At 41.2% G+C, this 20,358-nt stretch overlaps 2 protein-coding genes across 2 annotated transcripts in view; both read left to right on the top strand.

The window, feature by feature from the left end:
• The first annotated feature begins 6,200 nt into the window (after window positions 1-6,200).
• On the top strand, window positions 6,201-7,830 carry LOC9661014 (pyruvate kinase, cytosolic isozyme). The gene is made up of 3 exons (XM_002982399.1): window positions 6,201-6,458; window positions 6,511-6,972; window positions 7,018-7,830. Exons 1-3 carry the CDS (start codon window positions 6,201-6,203, stop codon window positions 7,828-7,830), a joined length of 1,533 nt encoding a protein of 510 aa, XP_002982445.1.
• Window positions 7,831-9,428: 1,598 nt separating this feature from the next.
• The window catches only part of LOC9636258 (WD repeat-containing protein 63), a 37,918-nt gene continuing 26,988 nt past the window's right edge, over window positions 9,429-20,358 (top strand). The window contains exons 1-15 of the mRNA XM_024687376.1: window positions 9,429-9,543; window positions 10,085-10,281; window positions 10,483-10,617; window positions 10,668-10,739; window positions 10,792-10,922; window positions 11,133-11,244; window positions 11,301-11,498; window positions 11,550-11,639; window positions 11,696-11,890; window positions 12,036-12,182; window positions 12,282-12,485; window positions 12,534-12,735; window positions 12,787-12,875; window positions 12,929-13,048; window positions 18,934-19,021. Of these exons, the coding sequence (XP_024543144.1) occupies window positions 9,429-9,543; window positions 10,085-10,281; window positions 10,483-10,617; window positions 10,668-10,739; window positions 10,792-10,922; window positions 11,133-11,244; window positions 11,301-11,498; window positions 11,550-11,639; window positions 11,696-11,890; window positions 12,036-12,182; window positions 12,282-12,485; window positions 12,534-12,735; window positions 12,787-12,875; window positions 12,929-13,048; window positions 18,934-19,021 (2,095 nt within the window). The remainder of the gene's footprint in view (window positions 9,544-10,084; window positions 10,282-10,482; window positions 10,618-10,667; window positions 10,740-10,791; window positions 10,923-11,132; window positions 11,245-11,300; window positions 11,499-11,549; window positions 11,640-11,695; window positions 11,891-12,035; window positions 12,183-12,281; window positions 12,486-12,533; window positions 12,736-12,786; window positions 12,876-12,928; window positions 13,049-18,933; window positions 19,022-20,358) is intronic.

The following is a 20,358-nucleotide window of genomic DNA, read 5'->3' as shown; positions in this document are numbered from 1 at the left end:
TGCTCTGCGTACATGGTGCTGCGTGCATGGTGCCCCCTCTTTGATAAGGTTGGTTTACGTGTTCTGCTATGCTGGCTGAATGTGTATAGCTTGCTTTCTCTTTTACAAATCTATCCACAACATAGCTGTCGGGTCTTGCCTCCATTTCTCTGTCACTGTTCCAGTAGCATCCAAGACTGTGTACATGACGGCCATTGAAAACCACAAGAGGTACTCACAAAGTCTTACAAAAACTTGTAGATTGATCTGTGTGGTTTTCAGAGATTATCCAGGCTCAGGATCTTTGTATAACACACCAGACTCAGGTGGCAAGTGTGGAGTCCCATATCGAACTTATTTTCGGATGCCTGTCCAAGACAGATGGTACTCGATGGCTATCAGCCCCATGCATTTCACAGTCATCTCTACAGAACACGATTGGAGCTTGACCAGCAAACAAGTATGCATTCTTATTCTTTTCATCTTTACTTCAATGAAACCTTCTTCTACAGTACACTTGGATGGAATCCAACCTTGAATCTGTCAACAAATTCAGTACACCATGGATAGTTTTCACAGGGTAACTGTTTTTACCCACATTTTCATTCTGTAAACTATCAGCATTGCAAACTTTGTGGAGTCATGTAGAGGCTGAGACTCTGTAGGTTCTGTTGAAGGTGTTGTAGTGAGCATCAATGATATAGGCTAAAATAGTGGTCAACTCACAATAGCAGATAACATTGACGAGTCTGATATGATAATAGTAAGTTCAATATAACATGTGGATTTCTGACAATAATCTATATGATGACAGCTCAAATTCCATGGCAATATGATAGAATTATTCAAAGAGTTGATGAATGAATTTTTTTCTGGAACTCCACCAATAAGATGTTTCATTAATTTACAAGGACACGGTTATTTCAAGAGAGCAAATGTCACAGGCATGAGCATTTTTTCATGTATAATAGATGATGCCAAAATAATTCCTTGACACTGTTTTTCGGAATATTGCAAGGGAATGCACAGGGGTACGTGTGAAAGGAAATGAAAGGGGTCTCAAGTCCGACTCTGTTGGTTGGCTAGGGGAATCACATCACATGTTAATTGACATTTCCTCCGGTGCTTTGCGGTCGTGACAAGTTCGTCATTGGTCGGCCTCTGTCAGTAGACAACCAGGCGACGAATGTTTCCTTGTTGTGGAACTCGTTTCCAGTGTGGAGCTTGCTAGAAGAAGGCAAGGAGGGAATGATCGCTCTGCCGGGGAACTATATGGTGCCGAGCAGTCTGCATGGTATCATTAGATACCATGAATCTAAGCAGTAAGAAAGCTAGGAATGCAGCTAGGAGCATGAATGTTGGGCTAAAGGACCTGTTTCAAATGACAAGAGCATGAATGGATACGTCAAGATTTGTGCTTGAGGTTGAGCACTTGCCATGTGGTCATGTCCTTGGTGGGGCAGGACATGGCTATGCTGTTGTCATTTATGCCTTTCTTTAATTGTTAAAAATATTTTCTACACTAAGAAGCCTTTCTGTTGGGCAGTATGGCACAGACCGATTGTGCTCCATAGAAGGTACAAGTCCTCCAAGGCTTCAAGGCTGCAATGCCTGCTTAGCTTCAATCAAAACTTGTCTGGGTAAGCTATGACAATCTAAAAATGTTAAATCTATTAACCACTTAAGTAACACAAGTTCAGGAAATATTATTAGAACCTCAAAAATGAACAAATATTAATTTACAGAATCATTAAAGTATATTTTTATATCAGAAAACTAATTTACATTTACAGAATTTTATATCTACTTCCCATCAGAGCTGGGATCCCTGCTGCTATTTTCTGCTGGTATCTCTGCTAATCTTATTTTCATTTATTTTTACATAATTACAAATTAAAAGAAAATTAATTATTTGTAAACTTGATTTCTCTTATAAAAGGCTTTGTGATTATTATTACTCTTATAGATATTATAAATGCTCATGATAAATCTTAGAAGCATACAATATACACTAATTTATTCTATGTTGCACTATTAGCTATAACTTTTCTATCCCAGTAAAGTGTTTTCAAAGACTTATTTTGGTCCGGCCAGCGGAGCTGGATTCCTTGCTAGTGTTTTCTAAAGAAGATAACATTTGTTTTGAACTGCTTGTGGAGCTATGGCTAGACAGTTGGAGAATGGCACAGAAAACGTGTTGGATTCACAGGGAATGTGGAGCCGTCCTTCATAATCCCCATGGTCACGCCTCTTCCTCTCCCGTGGCACTCTCTCCACAGGGCAAGGGCGGATGGCTGGCCGCCACAATGCTGGTGTCATGGCCAACTTCATCGGCAACGAAGCTCTGACGTGGAATCGTGCACTTGCCTACACGCTCACATATCCAATCCATGACGACCAGGTTTGTGGCTCTGTGTGTGTGTGTGTCTGTCTGTCTGTCTGTCTGTGATTCACTTCTCTCCAGGTAGAGAATCGGGACGCCCTGGAGAGGTTTTGGTAGCAGTATGTTTCGTGCTACACAAGATCAACTCTGAGAAAGCTCAAAGCATGAAGATGGAATCTTCCACCTATAAGAAAAAAAAAAATTGAGACAAGAGTATCAATCCATTTTCTTTCAAAGACAGGAAGATTATAATAAACCTTATAAACCTTAGAGCAACACGCTTACTAATAAAACAGGTTTGTGCATTTTGCAACTCTATTACTTGAGAATGAATCTAATATGCTGGTCATCTAATACAACTTTTTGTTGTAGATGTTAGCTCATCCTTTTCTGGAGCCATTTGCTTGGATTCTCCAAACTTTAAAAAGCTAAGGCATTTCTTTGAGGGAATTGGCCTTGAAGGTCATGCTTATTTGAAGCAAAAATGATGACTGGAAGTATTTCTATACCTCAAGTGGAATCCTGGTTCAATTAGGAGGGTTAAGCTGGAATGTTACATTGTAAATTGTCTCTGATGACCTTTGTTTTTTCCAAGCAGTGCTTAGTCATAAAATCTTTCTTTTCTTGCTTAACTCTGTATTGTTTATGCCCAGTTATGGAGGAGCTTTTTGAGCTACTGCCATGGGGTGGCCTCTTTATAACACACTTATGAGCAGCCAAAGCAACATAAGAAAACAGTCTGAAAGTCATGTCTACTCGGAGTTAAGCAACGTGACTGATGCCATTGTCTACAGTTGCCTCACTCACAAAGCTCCCAGGAGCTCCCTACGCTCCAGCAGCCTTCCTCACTGGCCTGCTCGATCCAGTGAAGAGCCGGGAAGTTAATCATGGAGCTCTTTCGCAGAAAGCTGATGATTGTTTTCAAAGTGTTCTAGAGCTGAGATGGAAGCTCTCCGAGGTGCCAAGGGAGCGGTCAAGTTTGTGGAGATTCCAGGAGCTCTTTTGTCGCAGAAGGAGTTCCTTGAACAAGTTGCCAGTAAGGTCTGGCAAATCTATGAAGAAATTTGTCATCTCATATTGTGTCAATCTTTGAATAGTGAGTTCCTGGCAAATCTATGAATAAATTTTTACTGGCTCATAGGTGCTAGCAAAGAGAGCTGCCGTGATCATCATGGAGACGCTTGCTTCCATACTTGCTCCAGGGTCTGCCCACTCACAAGATGTACCAGATGTACTCTTGAGAATCATCCAGAAGCCAGTTGTCACACATATATCCTCAAGAGATTATTTCAAATGCTACCAAGTGCAAACAAGTATGAATTGGTATGGAATCTCATCAATGAGAGAATGCCAAAGCTTTGCAAGCATGAAGCTGATGGGAAGGAGATTGAGTAGCAATCTGGAAGGACACTACTAGCATGAAGAAGAGAGTTAGAGAAAAAGAAAATAGCAAAAGAACCTATATTGTAAGTTTTGTTAGAGTGCATTGGAATAAATTGCAAAGCTTTCTTTTTTACTCCTTCTCCTTCTTTAGCACCCAGTGCTGTGAATTGATCGATTGATTTAGCCCGAGCTGTGAGCGGTCTCTCTATCCATTTTCTCCTCTAAGAAGCTCTAATCTAGAGATAAGAAATTATATAATTTATATTTATTATTATCATATAATTATCTATTATCTTTACAAGTTCAGAAAAAAAGCTTGTACCATAGCATCTGGTGTTATTGATAGAAGGTCACTTTTAGACTCACCTCTTGTTAGTTTGGTCAAGCAATATCAGAAACAATATCAGAATTTATCTCTAGCATGGAAAATATTCTTCAATACAATTTAATCCAGTTGTTCAACAATACAAGACAATGTTTGAGCGTACTAATCCTCGAATTGTTTTATGCATTGTAAGTGAAGATTCAATTAAAAAGATACTAAGGAGGCAACAATCTGAATTTCTATTAGGTTATTATGATAAAAAATTTACGCAGGGGTAAACCCTTTCCTCAAAAGACTATTGCAGAAGAGTATAATTATTGTCTGTTATAGACCATATTCTTATATGAGTAACATGAAAAAAAATGATATCTTCCACCTATCATCTATAAAATTAAGAAATAACCTTGAAGTTACAAGAAGAGAATTCGAAGTTGGAGTTGATGGGATATCTTCAGATGCCATGCCAGCTTTAACAGCGAAGTAAAAAAGTTCCATTTCTCTTTCCATTTGTAAAAGGACATTACAAAGGAAATGATTCACATAAAAGAGAATATTTTCTAGTCGTTTTTTCAATATACTCAACTAACTATAACATTTTCTGGTGGTGGTGTGAACAAATGTGCTGGCTCACTAGATCAGTCACATCAATGGAGATGTTTCTAATTTCATTAGAGTTTCATTTTGGAGTAGACGCGACAATGGCTGCAACGTTTGCGTAAGCAATATACTTTCAGATACGAGGCTGCAATAAACAGACAAGATGACAATAAAACAATTTGAGTAGCTACTCGTATCCTTGTCAGACCTCATAGATTACAAACCTTTGCAAAAAAATACAAGCGCAAGATCAGGTAGCACCTGTGTGGTGAACGCCACATGGACGAGTAAATAACAGAGGCATTACAAGTCACATACTTTTAAAATAGTTGCAAGCTTTAGGTACCAGAGTCAAAGATGAGATGCGGTCACGGTTGTTTGAGCAAACCACGGGTAATTCGTCCTTGTCTTATTTGTTAATTTCTTTCCAGTTTATTCGAACGCTCTGCTAGCGGTGATGTGCAAACAATATTAGAATGCTATGTCAATTGCCGATTAGACGCTGCTGCAGTGGATGACATTTTAAGAGTTAGAGCTATGGCAATTAGTGCTCCTGAGGCTGCTGCTGCAGGGAGTGCATAGTTGAAAATGTGGTTGCACCACGGTTGGTCTAAGGATTCCAGATTCAGTTGAGAGGCTACTTTCTTTGGTGTAGGCCTTCGAATATCCTTTTCCACCTTCATTAAGCCCTGGACAAAGTCCACAGCAAGTCTCTGAATTTCAGACCTCAAAATGTTCTTCTCATTTTCCTCAGACTCTTTATCTTCGTTCAACATGCGGAATGCCTCTTGCTCCAGAATTGATACTAGAGAGATGCTTCGGTCCTCTTGATCGCAGCCAAATGAAGCGATCGGAAGAGTTGCTCTATCCAAGTGTCGCTGCAATACCATTTTCATTTCCTCTACCTCAACAGCTTTATTTCTGGCAATTTCTCTTTGTCGCTCACAATCCTCTCTCGCTTGCCGAAGCTGTGCTTCCAATCGATCATTCTCCTCGTTGAGAAGGTTCGCGAGTCTACAAAGCTTAAAGACGTCACCATTGAAATTTGCGTCCTTAAGTTCCCTCTTAGATGACCTAACAGCTGTAGTTTTGCTGCAGCTGCTACTAGTACTGCTGTCGGCAGATTTGATGTTTGTTGAATTATAGGCTGACGCAGTTGCGGTTGCAGCTGCTGCTCTTAAACCATAAAGTCTCCTTGTCAAGTTGTCGCCATCGGCCTGTATGGATGCAAGCTGTTTTACAAGAACGTGATTCAGCTGCCCTAACTCTTCAGTTGGTTCCTCATCACCAGCATTCGCCATAGAAAACCTCAAGGTCAGGGACGCTTTGATGCTAACAACCGCTGGCTAACACGTGGAGCCGTGACTCAACGGTGTGACCATAAATGAAAATTTGGCAAATCTATCTTTGGAAATGTCCATGATGTTCAGTAGAAGTACGAATGTACAATACCGTACGTAATGTCTGGTTGTGTCTTTTCACGTCTCTTACAATGGTTTATGAGACTGCCTGAGAAAAGAAAGAAGCCACCATATGGCGAACATTGACATCGCAAAGCTTCTGGAATCTGATGACGGTCCCAGACTACACCCAAAGACGAAGATCATCTGCACATTAGGACCTCGTTCACGCGATGTTCCCATGTTGGAAAAGCTCTTGAGGACTGGAATGAATGTTGCTCGTTTTAACTTTTCCCACGGTTCATATGAGTATCATCAAGAGACTCTGGAGAATCTAAAGGCTGCTATGTCAAATACACAGATCATGTGTGCCGTAATGCTTGATACAAAGGTATACCGAAGCATACTTTGAATAGGGGTTAATAAGTTCTTGTTCAGAGCAGGGACCTGAAATTCGTACTGGGGTCTTAAAAGATGGAAAGGCTATCAAACTCCAAGAAGGAAAGGAACTTACAATTACCACAGACTATGAACACAAGGGTGACACCGAAATGATCGCGATGAGTTATAAGAAACTGCCACAGGATGTTGCGCCTGGAAATATGATACTGTGTTCAGACGGAACAATTACTTTGACTGTTTTATCTTGCGATCCTGCTGCCGGACAAGTGAGATGCCGGTGTGAGAATACTGCCATGCTGGGGGAGAAAAAGAATGTGAACTTGCCTGGAGTGGTTGTAGATTTGCCAACCATCACAGAGAAGGACAGGGAAGATTTCCTTGTTTGGGGAATTCCAAACAAAATAGATTTTATAGCAGCTTCTTTTGTTCGGAAGGGCACTGATATACTTCACATAAGAGATGTTCTCGGAGAACATGCAGCCACAATTCAGATTATTTCCAAGGTACTATTTGATATAGAAAAGCAGAAATATTGAGTTCAATTACAGGTTGAGAACCAAGAAGGATTAGTAAACTTCGATGACATATTGAGAGAAACAGACGGGATAATGGTAGCGCGAGGAGACCTTGGAATGGAAATTCCAATTGAAAAAATATTTCTGGCACAAAAGATGATGATATACAAGTGCAATGCTGCCGGGAAGCCCGTAGTAACAGCAACTCAGATGCTTGAGTCAATGATAAAATCCCCAAGGCCAACCAGAGCGGAAGCAACTGACGTAGCAAATGCTGTGCTGGACGGTACTGATGCTGTCATGCTTAGTGGGGAGACTGCAGCTGGTGCCTATCCTGAAAATGCCGTGCGAATCATGAATAAGATTTGCGTTCAAGCCGAGGCATCTATTGACTACAGCTCTGTGTTCAAAGTCATCCTCAAAAATGCACCAATGCCTATGAGCCCCTTGGAGAGCTTGGCTTCTACGGCCGTGAGGACAGCATTTAGAACCAGAGCTAAGCTTATTTTAGTTCTCACACGAACAGGTGGAACTGCTAAGCTTGTGTCTAAATATAGGCCCTCAGTGCCAATCTTATCGGTGGCAGTTCCGGTTTGGAAAGCTGATAGCCTAAGCTGGTCGAGTACAGCCGATTCTCCGGCTCGCCACAGCCTGGTGTGCAGAGGCCTTGTTCCCATACTCTCTGAAGGCTCTCCAACTACAGCTGATGCTGATTCTACAGATGAAATTATTAATTCCGCCATTCGACATGCTATCACAAGAGGATTATGCAACCACGGAGACGCAGTGGTCGCAATTCACCAAATTGGAAAGGGATCTGTAATCAAAATAATGGTAGCTAAGTAAGACATCAATTTAACTGTCTATATTTCAAATGAATGAAACATTTTCTCGCTACCTGTTTCCGATGTGATTGTTATTTTGATAAGCGACAAAGCTTGAGTTCCTTGTCACACTCCCACTGTCTGGATGCCAACCTGATCCCGTGAATGGCTTTGGGTGGACACATTGGCATTTTGAAGGTTGACACACTAATTAAATATGAGTATGCCTTAACGGGGCTGTGGCTCGCCCGTTAATTCGATCCAGCTGTTGGCAGCCGTCGGATCAAGTCAGGTTCTCCACGCAGTTGCTGACAGTTGAATCGAGACACCCACGTGGCTGACGTGCCATGTACAATTCTGGAGAACCTGTTCTCCAGGATCATACTAATCCACTAAGAATGTGCCATGTGTCATTTAACTGGCTTGTGGTGCCTGTTAGAGTGGGGTTCCATGTGTCCCCCTGGGGGAAGTTTTTCAAGGGGGGAAATTTTTAACCCCTTTTTTCCATGTATCCCACCAGTGACATGGCAATGGAATTGGGGGAAAGGGGGGAACCCGGTGTCCCCCCCGAAAATTTCTCCCGGTGCCTAGAACCTGGTAGAACAAGTTAATAAAATAGTGCCACATATAAAAATAGTAATCATTGCTTAAAAAAGACAAAACAAAATTAACTGACTTGGCAAAAACTATATTGATGACATGGCATTTTAAGGGTGGGTTACATGAGAAGAGGGGAGTTTTTTTTTCCAGGGTGAAGAAATTTCCAGGTGGGGGACATTTCCAGGTGGGGGACGCATGGAACCCCGCCCTTAAAGATAAGGGGTTCCAGGGTAGGGCAAGCATGTTCCTGCCCAGAACAGGCAAGCCAGGCGTTAGCCTGGCAAGCACGTTTGGGAGGGAACCAACAGCTGGATCAAGTTAACAGGAGAGCCACAGCCTGTTAAGGTAAGTTATACTAATTCAATAAAAATGTGCCACGTGTCACTTAACTGGCTTGTGCCCACCGTTGTAAGGACGGTCAAGTTCTCCAGAATCATGCTAATCCAATAAAAATGAGCCACATGTCACTTAACTGACTTGTGCTGCCCGTTGAGGACGGTCAAGGGCAGGTGTGCGCCCATTGACCGCCCGGTCTTGTGCCCAGCTTGCCATGTTCCTGACAGATTTGAGTTAATCGAGCTAAGCTAACCACCCTTTACTTTTTATGGGCACCATTACCTAAAAGGCACAGCCTTTTAAGTAAATTTTAATGGCTCTAGTTAATGGCTGTAGTTAAGAAATTTCTCCAAACACTCTTTTAAATTTTCAGTTCCTGTGTTATTAGCTAAATGTAAGAATTCTTACGTTTAGTTAGTAATGAGCAACGAGCGTGAGCGTGCATGCGCGAAGGGGAGGAGGCCAGTATGTGATCGTTGTGGGGAGTGGCAAGCATCGTGATGATGCTTCTCTCCATCATGAGATCTTGCGCAATGGCGCCTTGCTCTATCCTCTTTGCCCCTGCAGGATGATCAGCATAGAACCTGAGGAGCAGCCTCCAGGTCAAACATTGCCGCCCCCGATTGCCCATGGTAGGCGCAGATCTCACTTGCTCACACGAATCATAGGAATTGACTCGCGGCTATGCTCGCATTGAATGAGCCTGTGAATTGGGCTTTGGTGTTGACGACGCAAGAGATACAGGGATTGCCCAACGCCATAGCGCATGCTTCCAGTCCCATTAAAATTTGCTGTGAAGGCGAGCTTTGTTAAAAAGTGAACTTTTATTTAGTAAAAACTTAAAATTTTAATTGCCATTTAATTTAAAGCAGTGTAATGCAAGCATTTTAAACCTGTTATTAGTCTATTCTGATACCTTCTCGGCACGACTTGCTGCTGCCTCTCCCATCTTGCAAAGAGCTCACTGAATCGTCATTCCTATGGTGTGCAGCACATTTGTCTACTTACAACAGAGTTTCTAAGACACAAGCGAGAAAAGTATTTAATCTCCTCTGTAGCATAGATAAAACTTTAAGGAGTAACAAAGATAAAATTAATAACAGTGTTAGGAGCATCAGCAGCTGCAGGGTAGCATTTGATTAAAGTCCACCTAGTGATTAATGATGATTTACATCTCTTTTTTTTAAATTATTATTTGTGCAAGAAATAGAAAAACCTGTTGGTGTGTATTAAACTTCTCCCTGCTGATTTCCCATGCCGCCATCTTTCACAAGGGTTCTCTAGATTAAAATCTAGAAAAAAGTCTGTTCAAAAGTTGATTTAGGGTTTGTTAATGGCAGACGTCCCACATCACCTGGAGAGGTCAGAGGGCGTAGCATCTATTTATCTCACAGATGACACGTGCAAGATCATCAGTATCGACAAAACATCTGCCAGACATGGCAACACTTTCAAGGTCCCGAAGAATGTCATCATGGACGACATTCAAATGCGTGGCGCAATCTCGGATTTTCATCCTGTTAAACCACAGTTACAAGTAAGAAACTTAATTTTCTGTGTATCTTGTAGAGTACGGCTTGCAGGCCTATAATACAGGAGAAATACTTCTCCGCTATAAAGACAGGTATGGTGATAGTACAAACTTTGAGATTTGTGTGACCCAAGCCGGGCATATGGCTATAATGAAGGTCGGTCTGGATCACTTTGATTTCTTTTGACTTTCCTTTTGAAACTGCAGGAAATAGCCATGGAAGCCGATGCTTCCAAACCACCATCAAAGCCTGAAGTGACGAAAAGAGAGCCAAAACCATGGATCCATCTTGGTAGTGACAAAGAGATTGCGGAAGAGCAAGCTCACACGTCTAGGAAACTGGTGACTGGCAATCTTTTTATAGATTTATCTGCTAATATGAAATTATGCAGATTGTTATAAGGGCTACAAGAAAGCGCAAGGATTTTGGTGGTGCAGTAGCATTTAGTGACCGAGATTCCATGGTTATAACTTCAAAATTACATTTCCACATGTTAATAACATTTTTTATCACAGGAAACTTTTAGTAGTGGACAAATGGAATGCCGTCCTTTCAAAGATCCAGCATATGACAAGTGTTTGGCTGAACAAGACATTGGAATACAGTCAATTCCAATCACTCGAGACTGTGCGTCTCAAACAGACCAGTAAGTAAGACTTTCTGTGCCGCTAAGGTAAAGTGATAGATCACAGGGAGGTGTCTCGAAACAACTGTATACAATATCAGCCTCGAATGCTGACTGATGAGAACAGAAAGATCATTCTTGACAGTGATCACATGTGTGCCTTTCTGGATTCATCAAAGCCAAGGTAAGCCCACTGAATTTATCTGGTCATTAACAGCATTTTCTTTGCAGATATGTAGATGCTTTGCAGCAAAACGAAGTTCTGGACTTATTTGAAGATGACTTTGCAAGCTTTGGGGAGGAAGACGAGCATGCAGGACAGAAAACAATCAGTGTTATAACGGTGAGATCTCGTGTCGTCATCCAATCCATCAAACAGCCCTTGCTGGATTTGGTCAGGAATTTCAAGCATTTTCTGATCTACTATATAGCAAAGGAAAAATGATTTCTGCAATTGATTGGATGCCTGGGAAAAAGGGTGTAGTTGCAGCTTCATGTTCCGATTCACGGGCATATGATGAAAGGCTTCAGTTTACAGGAAAACCTAGCAATTCGTTTGTACTTATTTGGAGCTTCGTGGACCCTATTCGACCTCAAGTATCACTTCCTTTCCACTTCTCCTTTCAAAAGGCTGATAGTTATCTGCAGATAATACTTGAATGCCTTTCGGACATTTTTTCTTTACGATTCAACCAGTCGAATCCCCGATTTGTGGCTGGAGGCTGTTACAATGGCCAGGTTTTGTTATATGTACGTGGTTTCCGTGTGATCTTAGCAATTTGAAACCTATATAGGTGATTATCTGGGACATTGCAGCAGCTCAAATGCATATGGAAGCAAAAGAAAAAGAATCATCAGACCAAGCAGACCAAGGCAAGGACAAAGAAAAAAAGAAGGCTCCTATTGTCATTTGCCACCTACTTAGTTCTGCTGCAAGATCTCATAACGCGATAGTATCAGACCTTCATTGGCTGCCGGATTACCTGCAGGTAGCCCATAATTAATGCTCGACAAAAGCATTGTGCCGGTCTTGCAGCTCGATGCAAATGGACAAATATCAAAAGGTCATTCACAGAGCACTAAAGTACTTGTTTCTGTAGGGGCAGACGGGAAGGTACTTCATGTTGTTTACAGAAAATATATATCTCACTTCCACAGGCTATATTTTGGAACATTACTGATGTTGACTTAAATCGTAATGCTGGGAGTGATGACGAAAGAAAAGCAGCGGATACTTCCAATCAGAAGTACAGATGGGATCCTGCTTTGCAAATTGACCTGGTGGGTGGCGATCCACGCCGAATTATGGGACTGCTAAAGATGACAATTGCTACAGATTCGCGGTTTTTCTGTAGCACTGAGGTGCCCATACTTTTATAGGCTTTGTTCATCGGCATAACAAACACTTTTCAGTTTGGTGAAGTGCTGCGGGCGGATTTCAATGTTCCCAAGGACAAGATAATCCAGGACATTTCACAGTCGCATTTTGGACAAGTGCGTGCCCTCCAACGCTCGCCATTTTACGAGGATGTACTCCTCTCAGTTGACATTTGGACCTTCGCATTGTGGAAAAATGATTTCTCGGTATAGAACTAGTGCAGGAAATATATGGACTTATTTGTCTTTTCCCAGAAACCAATATTTATTTCAAGATCAGCCGAAGGCTACCTTACTTGTGGCTGCTGGAGTCCATCACGACCAGGAGTTCTTTACATTGGTCGTATTGATGGTAGTATAGAAGTGTGGGATCTGATCGATCATAGTCATCAACCATCAGCGCTGGCATCGATAGGATCTTGCCAAGTCACTTCAATGGAGTTTTGGCCATTGCAATGTAAGTAGTTTCACAAATTTAACGTCCTCACTAAAACCATCTTTTAAGCAGCTCCTCAGATGCTGGCCGTGGGCGATATCCAAGGAATCTTACATATCATGGAAATTCCTAGACGACTTCGACGAATGGTGCACAGGGAGGTAAAGACTGCGTCAAGGGTTGTGTCCATGATTCTAGTCACCTATGTTATTAGAAATCCATGGTGCGAAAGTTTCTTGACAGACAGCAAGCTTGGGTAGAGGATGTTGAGAGCCGAGAAAAAGAACGCCTTCAAGAAATTGAGAAACGACAGAAGCAAGAATACGATCAAAGAGTACTTATCTGAAGGTTTTTTAGTATTTAATTTTTTACTCTCTTCTACAGGAAAGGGATGAACAGTTGATGCTATGTGCAATGTGGAATGAGGCAAAAGAAAATGAATATTTGGCTTTTGAAAAAGAATGCAAGGTTCTTCTTAGCATGGAGAAGGCGATACCAGAACCTCTGGAGCATGTGACTGAAGCAGTTGCATCTTTGTAAATTTCAAAGAGTTGGAAGAGGCTAGCTCACTGTTTATTTTACGTACTTCTTTTGGATGCTTCTTTCCTAGTGCATCAACCCTCAAAGAATTTGAACAATTTCAAGAGCATTTTCTTCTGTGATTTGGACCAGTACTGGTTGCATCTTTGGAGGATCCAGTGTAAAACTTATACTAATCATCATTGACACTGCCTCTAGAAATCATCTCTTGTCAACACATTGTTCTTGGGAAATAAGGAGCTGCTACCAAAATTGTTAAGTGCCAGCTTTGACCAGGTGGTCAACATGGGTTAAGGGAAGCTCAAGGGTATGTTAAGGCATAGTAAGGAACTTAACTTACCCTATGGAGCAGTGGCACAGTGGAGCTTTTGAGGTAATTCAGGGGTGGTTGGGTGGTGAGGAACCTCAAGAGGAGGCATAGCATAGTCTACAGAGGCTAGACTTCTTTGTCTTTGTTATTTAGTGCCAGATTATAACATTGGTATCTGAGGAGTTTGTTGCGATGGCCAACTAAGATGAACACTGGAATCCTAATATCAATGGTGGTGCCAATGGTAGTCCTGACAGAGTTACAGAGATTTGGACTATCCATGATGTTCATGAGCTACTAGCCCTCAAAAAAATCAGCAAGGGATGCAAGAGGAGATGCATGGCATGATGGCTACCATGTGTGGGTGTGTTGAAGCACTTGAGGCTGCTGCTCCAAGTAAAACATAATTGGTGGATTGGCTCATAGTTTTAACTTTTTTTGGTGATGGTGGCATGGACAAGTGTTTGGCTTGACTAGCCAATCTGAAGAAGTTCTTGGCTACCAAAGGAACTCTAGATGCGAAGGCTTTAGTGGTTATTTCAATGGTTTTGCATGATGTGGGTCTTCAATGGTCTTGAGGAGTCTTGTGTTGTGGACAAAAAACCACCAGTGTTTACTATGGATGAGTTTGAGGTTGCTTTTTGTTTATCTTTTGCCATTCACTATGATGTTGAGAATGTCTGTATGGAACTTTGACATTTTCAGCAAGGGAAAATAATGCTTGGGGACTATATTGAGAAGCTTACTCACTTGATTCATGTTCCAATGAAAGATCTAAATAAGAGTAAGAGTACTTCATTAATGGCCTTCATAGTGAGAGCATGAGACAGCCCTTGTGTCATTACCAACATACAAAGAGTTTGGAAGAGCTATTTGATGTGGGTTGTTGACTTAACAATGACAAGCAAAGTCTATCATGCACTCAAAGAGTCTTTCAGTTGAGAAACATTGTGATGATTGCCATGATCACAAGGATGGGAAAAAACATCATAAGTTGAAATTTGTGGTGACTATTTCAGATGCAAAGGGAGCAAAAGTTATTTGTGATGAATTATAGGGAAGATTGTCATCATTGTGATGAGCTTGGACACTAGAAGGTTGATTATCCATAGTTGAAGAACAAGTAGTAGAGCAAGAAGAATAGTAAATCTTCTAATGATAGTAAGTTGGATATTAAAAAGTTGCAAAATTTGCAATGCGAGATGACAATGAAAACTTTTGTAAAGGGGCTGGAAGTGTTGGTTGGCAAAACCACACTTGTTGAGACTTTTTATCTCACAGACATTTATCATGTGGATTTCTTTCTTGGAGGAGTCTGAGATGGAGCCCAAGGTTGAGTCTAAGATTGTTAGGATCCTATCCCTTACACCCTAAGCCAACTGGCTAAAGGTGGCTTAGGGTGTAAGGGGATAGGATCCTTAACCAGATGGAGACTGAGACCAAAACTGAGACCAAGAGCAAGAACGAGTTTGAGTTCAAGTTTGAGTCTAAGTCTGAGTTTGAGTGTAAGTCCAAGGGTGAAAGCCCAAAGTGATTGTCTACCAGACCCAGGGGGGTTTGGTGAGCTCCAAAAGAATAGTAGGGGGAGGACTCCAATGGAACCAGTTTGGTAGAAAAGGTTAATGTGAGCAAGGAAGGCTATACCCACATAGTGGGTGATGATATAACTATTGAGGAATTGAAGGCTAGAATGAACATGGATGGACAAGTAGGGTAGCTTAGTGAAGTGTTCAAGAGCTGACTCTAGCTCCCCCAGGAGATTGAATGACTGATGTTCCCAATCCAAGTGTGGGTGGCACTACCTACTTGGATACCTGGAGTGGCTCATCAGAACCTCGCTCTAGCCACATGGCTAGGGCACCCAGAGGTAGAAGGTAGGGAGAGTACCCACAAGGATACAGTCACGTGGCAAGGAAGTCTCAAAGGTCAATGGGACTTAGTGGTCAGGCCTTTCACCTAGTGGCGATGTTGGTGAGCACAACTATGGATGGAAAAGGACTTGGTGAGGATTGAAGAAGGATATTGGGGAAGGGTGTTCCTCATATCTTATGCTAAGGTGTGGTCTTGGGATGACCACTCATGGACAGAGGGCCCAATGTGTGAAAGACAAGATTGTGGTATGGGTGGTTTTGGATTACCCATGAGACAAAAGTCAATAGACATAGCTATAGGATATGGTAATAGATTGATATATCAATGGTACCTTTGAGTGTCTGTCGTGGATCAGACACATGGAGCACATGGACTAAGTGCAAAGGCTGAGTGGCATAAATGCCATTTATGGGGCTAGCATGTCCTCAAGTTAGAAATAAGACTTATGGAGGTTGTGAGTGAGACTCCTTCAAGTGGTCAAAGGTGTGTTTAAGTGACAAAAATGGAATGGAAATTTAATCACTTACAAAATTGTTATTACCATATGACTTGACTTAATGTTTAATACTAGTTTATAGATGATAAGATATGATGAATTTAATATGGTATGATACTACTTCAAGAGTGTTCTCCAGAACTTATTAGTGAATATCTTATCTTAATCTGAGATAATTTCTTTTGGCCTTCCCTAAACATGAACCATTTTTTCAAAGAATAATGTCGCCATACCTTCCATATCAATTTCCATTGTGTTGGGTATTAAATATGCCATTTTTTAAAATTGATCTACCACCATAAATATAGCATCAAACCCCTCACTTGAGGAGAGTTCTGTAATAAAGTTCATTGTAAGACATTTCCATAGACAATCAAGCCCCCACTAGCCTTAGTCACAGCCTTTACTTACTGACATGTTGAGCATATCTTTATCTAGTCCTATACATCTTACCTCAAAGTCATTTAGTTTTACTTCAAAATCTTTACTAAAGTCTAGTAACACTAATATGAAAGCCTTCTTCAACCTTCCTTTCAGGTGGATAAATGTTGCTTTGTATCCTATTATCCATACCATCTTCCCTTTCCCATTTTACATTAAGGGGTGAGCAACTCTAAATTTTATAGCCTTAGAAATGCCCTTAATGCATATATATTTGATGGTTACACCCATTTCTAAATTGTTTGTACTTTCTCAGAGTCCATTTTGAGCCTATACTTTACCTATTACATGCCCAACAAATTTTACCTTTTGTTAAGGAAAGTGATATTTGCTCTCTTTTGTGTACAACTTGTGTTCTCTTAGTTTCTCAAACACTTTTGTTAAATGCTTAGCATGCTCCTCTAGGGTTTTGCTATAAATTAGGATATCATCAATGTAGATGACTAAAAAGTGATCTATATAGGGTATAAAGATAAAGTTGTGACACTTTATATAGCCTAAAGAGTATCACTATAGACTCAAAGCTTTCATACCTCATTTGACAAGTTATCTTTTCAACATCTTCCTATATTACCTTGATCTAGTACTATCATCATGACCTTAGGTTAATTCAAGAGAAGTATCTTAGTTTTCCTAACTTATCAAATAAATCCTCAATTGTTGGTAAAGGGTACTTATTTGTTTTTGTATACTTGTTGAGCAACCAATAGTCTATGCACATGCATATAGACCTATCATTATTTTTCACAAATAACATTAAGCTTTATATGATGAATTGCTCAATGTAATATACCTTTTATCAACCAACTCCTTAAGTTAACATTTAAGTTCTTTGAGCTCTTTTTCATTCAAGTGATAAAGGGTATGAACCATTACTTTAGCACCCTCAACCAACATAATCTTATGTTCTATCAATCAAGCAGAGGTAATCCCACCAGCAAGTCATTTCAAAATTAGTCCAACATCTATTGAATCATGAAAGGCACTTCTTTTGTTTCCATTTTTTATCGCTTCTCATAAAGAGTAAACATAAAAATGCCACTTTAATTCTTTTAGTGAATTGTCTTCTTGTGGATACTAGATTTAAGCAAAAGTGTTTGGACTTACTTTGCCTTATCTTTAGATCCTTGTCTTCCAACTTAGATAATTCTCCAAAGGCATTTACTACTACCACTAGGTTCCTACCTTTGCCATGCAAGGTTACTAGAAACCAATTAAACCAATCCATTGTAAAGATCATATCAAATTTTGTTATATTTAAAATGGTGAAATCCCTATCCACTTTTTATATCCCTACTTTAACTTGTGTTTGCTGAAGTACCTCATTAATGCTTTAGCTACATTGAATAAACTCTATAGTCTTTAGTTCTTCTAGTTGCTATATAATTAGTCTAGTTTATTAGAGTATGTTTACAACCAAGTTACACTAATGTCAATAAGGCTCTAAATGAAACTACCTTCCGGCTTCCCTTGGAGGGCTAGTAAATGTTATGAGTGATTGTTTACCAAATTTGCTTATATAATAAATAGTTTTGAGCTAGGGGTTAGATATACCTTAGTTTAGGCTTCACCCAACTTAATGGTCATGTTGATCCTAGCCTTCTTTAGGTAAAGACATTCTTTCAAGAAATGACAAATCTCGCCGCAATTGTAACAAATAGTATTCCTTGTATTACTAGTGGACTTAGTCTTTTTGTTGATGGATTTGTCTTTTTTTATTGCGAATGTGACTTTGGGTATCGAAAGATACTTGTTAGCCAATCCTTACGAACACTTTTTCTTTATTGTCATGACAGTAGGAGGTCGGTACAGTTGGATCCCTTTGGTATCCCCTTTTGTGTTAGTGGAGTTAATTGGGCATTTCGAGTGTACTTAGACCAGATGAGCATAAAGATGGAATTCCTACATGCTATTAGTTAAGCATACTTAGCCCAGTAAGGAATTCCTATCTCGTTATACCTTGCATTGGCTAGTGACAAGAACCCTCGCGTATTGAGACTAATCCCTCAATATTGCTGGATGATAGCTTACCGTGTTTGCCAAACACCCTCGCTATTATGCCCTTTGTGTTAGTCTCATTTCGGTCCTAAATGCTATTTAAATGCTATTTATGGAAAGTGTATGGATTTGCTTATTTGGCATATGTAGGGAATGTAGAGATTGGCCTGAACACATTGGTGTTCATCTTGTGTCCAAATTCTCAATCTAGAGACATTCCATATTTAGTAAGTTTCGAGTTTGTCCCAAAGACTAACTCTTAGTACTAAGGGAGGCTTGGGGTGAAAGCCCAAAGTGTGTGTTCCTTAAGGGGGAAGGGGGGGGGGGGGGGAGGGCTTATGAAGCCAAATGTTAAGTAGGGATAGTGGTTAGAATACATGTCTGACCACTTGAGATATTAGTTTGGCTCCCGCTAGGCTGTGTCGCTCCTTGTTTTGCATCTGGCTTGGGTCTAAGCCCAAGCTCCACGCTGCTCTAGTTGGTGGGGTACCCTCCTCTTCGCGTTAGGCCACCGGTATGCCAAAATTGTGTTAGACTCTGTTTGACACCATTTTACGTGTAGGTGCTAGTACGGAGAGTTGGTGCTCGTGGGATTATACTGGACTCTCGTTTCGTAGTGCAATGGGCTTGGAGTTCAGCTCCAAATTCAGGTGCACTACATTTTTGGATTGACTTCATGTTGTGGATATGACTTTAGCTATCAAAAGATATTTGGCTAATCCTTATAGACACTCTTTATTTACTACTACAATGGTAAAAGATTAATACTACCAATTCACTTTATAGTCTCCACCTAAGTTGAGAAACTAGTCATCACATATGCACTTAACCAGATGAGCATAAGAACAAAATTCCTAAATGTTATTATCGAAATACACTTAGCTTAGTTAAAGAAACTCATTCATTGACTTGCATTTGCTAGTGTTGGTAACTTGTAAGCCACAAATTTTTCCTTTCTAATTTGCCAGCTTACCTCTGTAAGTGACTAAATTTTCCATTCTACTTTAGTCACTTAACCACACCTCCGACCACTTGGAGGAGTCTCACTCATAACCTCCATAAGTCCTATTTCGGACTTGGGCTTGCTAGCCCCACGAATGGCATCCCCGCCACTCAACCTTTGCACTTGGTCCAAGTGCTCCACGTGTCCGATCCCATGATTGACCCCAAAGTACCATCAACATATCAACCTGTTACGCTAAGGCCATGCCCCTTCACCTTGGTCACACTGGTGGTCTAACACCACCTGCATCACAGTTCCATCTCTCAAAAACTAGCCATCCATCCATGAGTGATCATCCCAGATCCACTCCTTAGCATCCTTAGGATGGCCACAGACATGGGGATTAGCCTTCCCCAATACCCCTTTTCCAATCCCCACCAAGTCCCTTTTTGTCCATGGCCGTGTTCGCCAACATTGCCACTAGATCAAGGCTCACAGGCCAAACCCCTAAGTCCCACTATCCTTTAGGACTTCCTCACCATGTGACCGTATCCTTAGTCACTACACTAGAGGATTGCTCCTCTTCCTTTTCACCGTCTAGGACTTTGTGACAACATTTCGGAACACCGTGGCCTTACGCGAGTCTTATAGGTACTCTCCCCACCTTCTACCTTTGGGTGCTCTAGCCATAGGCTTAGAGTGAGGTTCCGTTAAGCCACACTGTGTATCCAAGTAGGTAGTGCCACCCACACTTGGACTGGGAGCATCGGCTAGTCAATCTCCCGGGGAAACTAGAGCCGGCTCTTGAACACTCCGTTTGTCAGTCCATATTCATTCTAGTCTTGGACTTCCCAGTGGGCAGCTCATCACCCAATACTTCCTGGGCCAAACTGGCCTTTCCTGGCCAAACTGGCTCCACTGCAGTCCTCCCCCCTTACTATACTTTTGGAACTCACCAAACCCCCCAGGGTCTGGGAGACGAATGCTTTGGGCTTTCACCCTCTCAGACTCGAACTCGGACTCGAACTCGGACTCAGACTCGGA

Source organism: Selaginella moellendorffii, unplaced genomic scaffold, assembly GCF_000143415.4.
Source record: "Selaginella moellendorffii unplaced genomic scaffold, v1.0 SELMOscaffold_53, whole genome shotgun sequence".
NCBI lineage: Eukaryota > Viridiplantae > Streptophyta > Lycopodiopsida > Selaginellales > Selaginellaceae > Selaginella > Selaginella moellendorffii.
Note: the sequence above shows the minus strand (reverse complement) of the source record. Positions and strands in the feature narration are given on the sequence as shown.

What these genes read in the sequence shown, in the direction of transcription:
- LOC9661014 (XM_002982399.1), top strand. Translation starts at nt 6,201, where the DNA reads ATGGCGAACATTGACATCGCAAAGCTTCTGGAATCTGATGACGGTCCC. An exon ending in CCGTAATGCTTGATACAAAG is followed by an intron (nt 6,459 to 6,510) that starts GTATACCGAAGC and finishes TGTTCAGAGCAG; the next exon opens with GGACCTGAAATTCGTACTGG. An exon ending in CAATTCAGATTATTTCCAAG is followed by an intron (nt 6,973 to 7,017) that starts GTACTATTTGAT and finishes GTTCAATTACAG; the next exon opens with GTTGAGAACCAAGAAGGATT.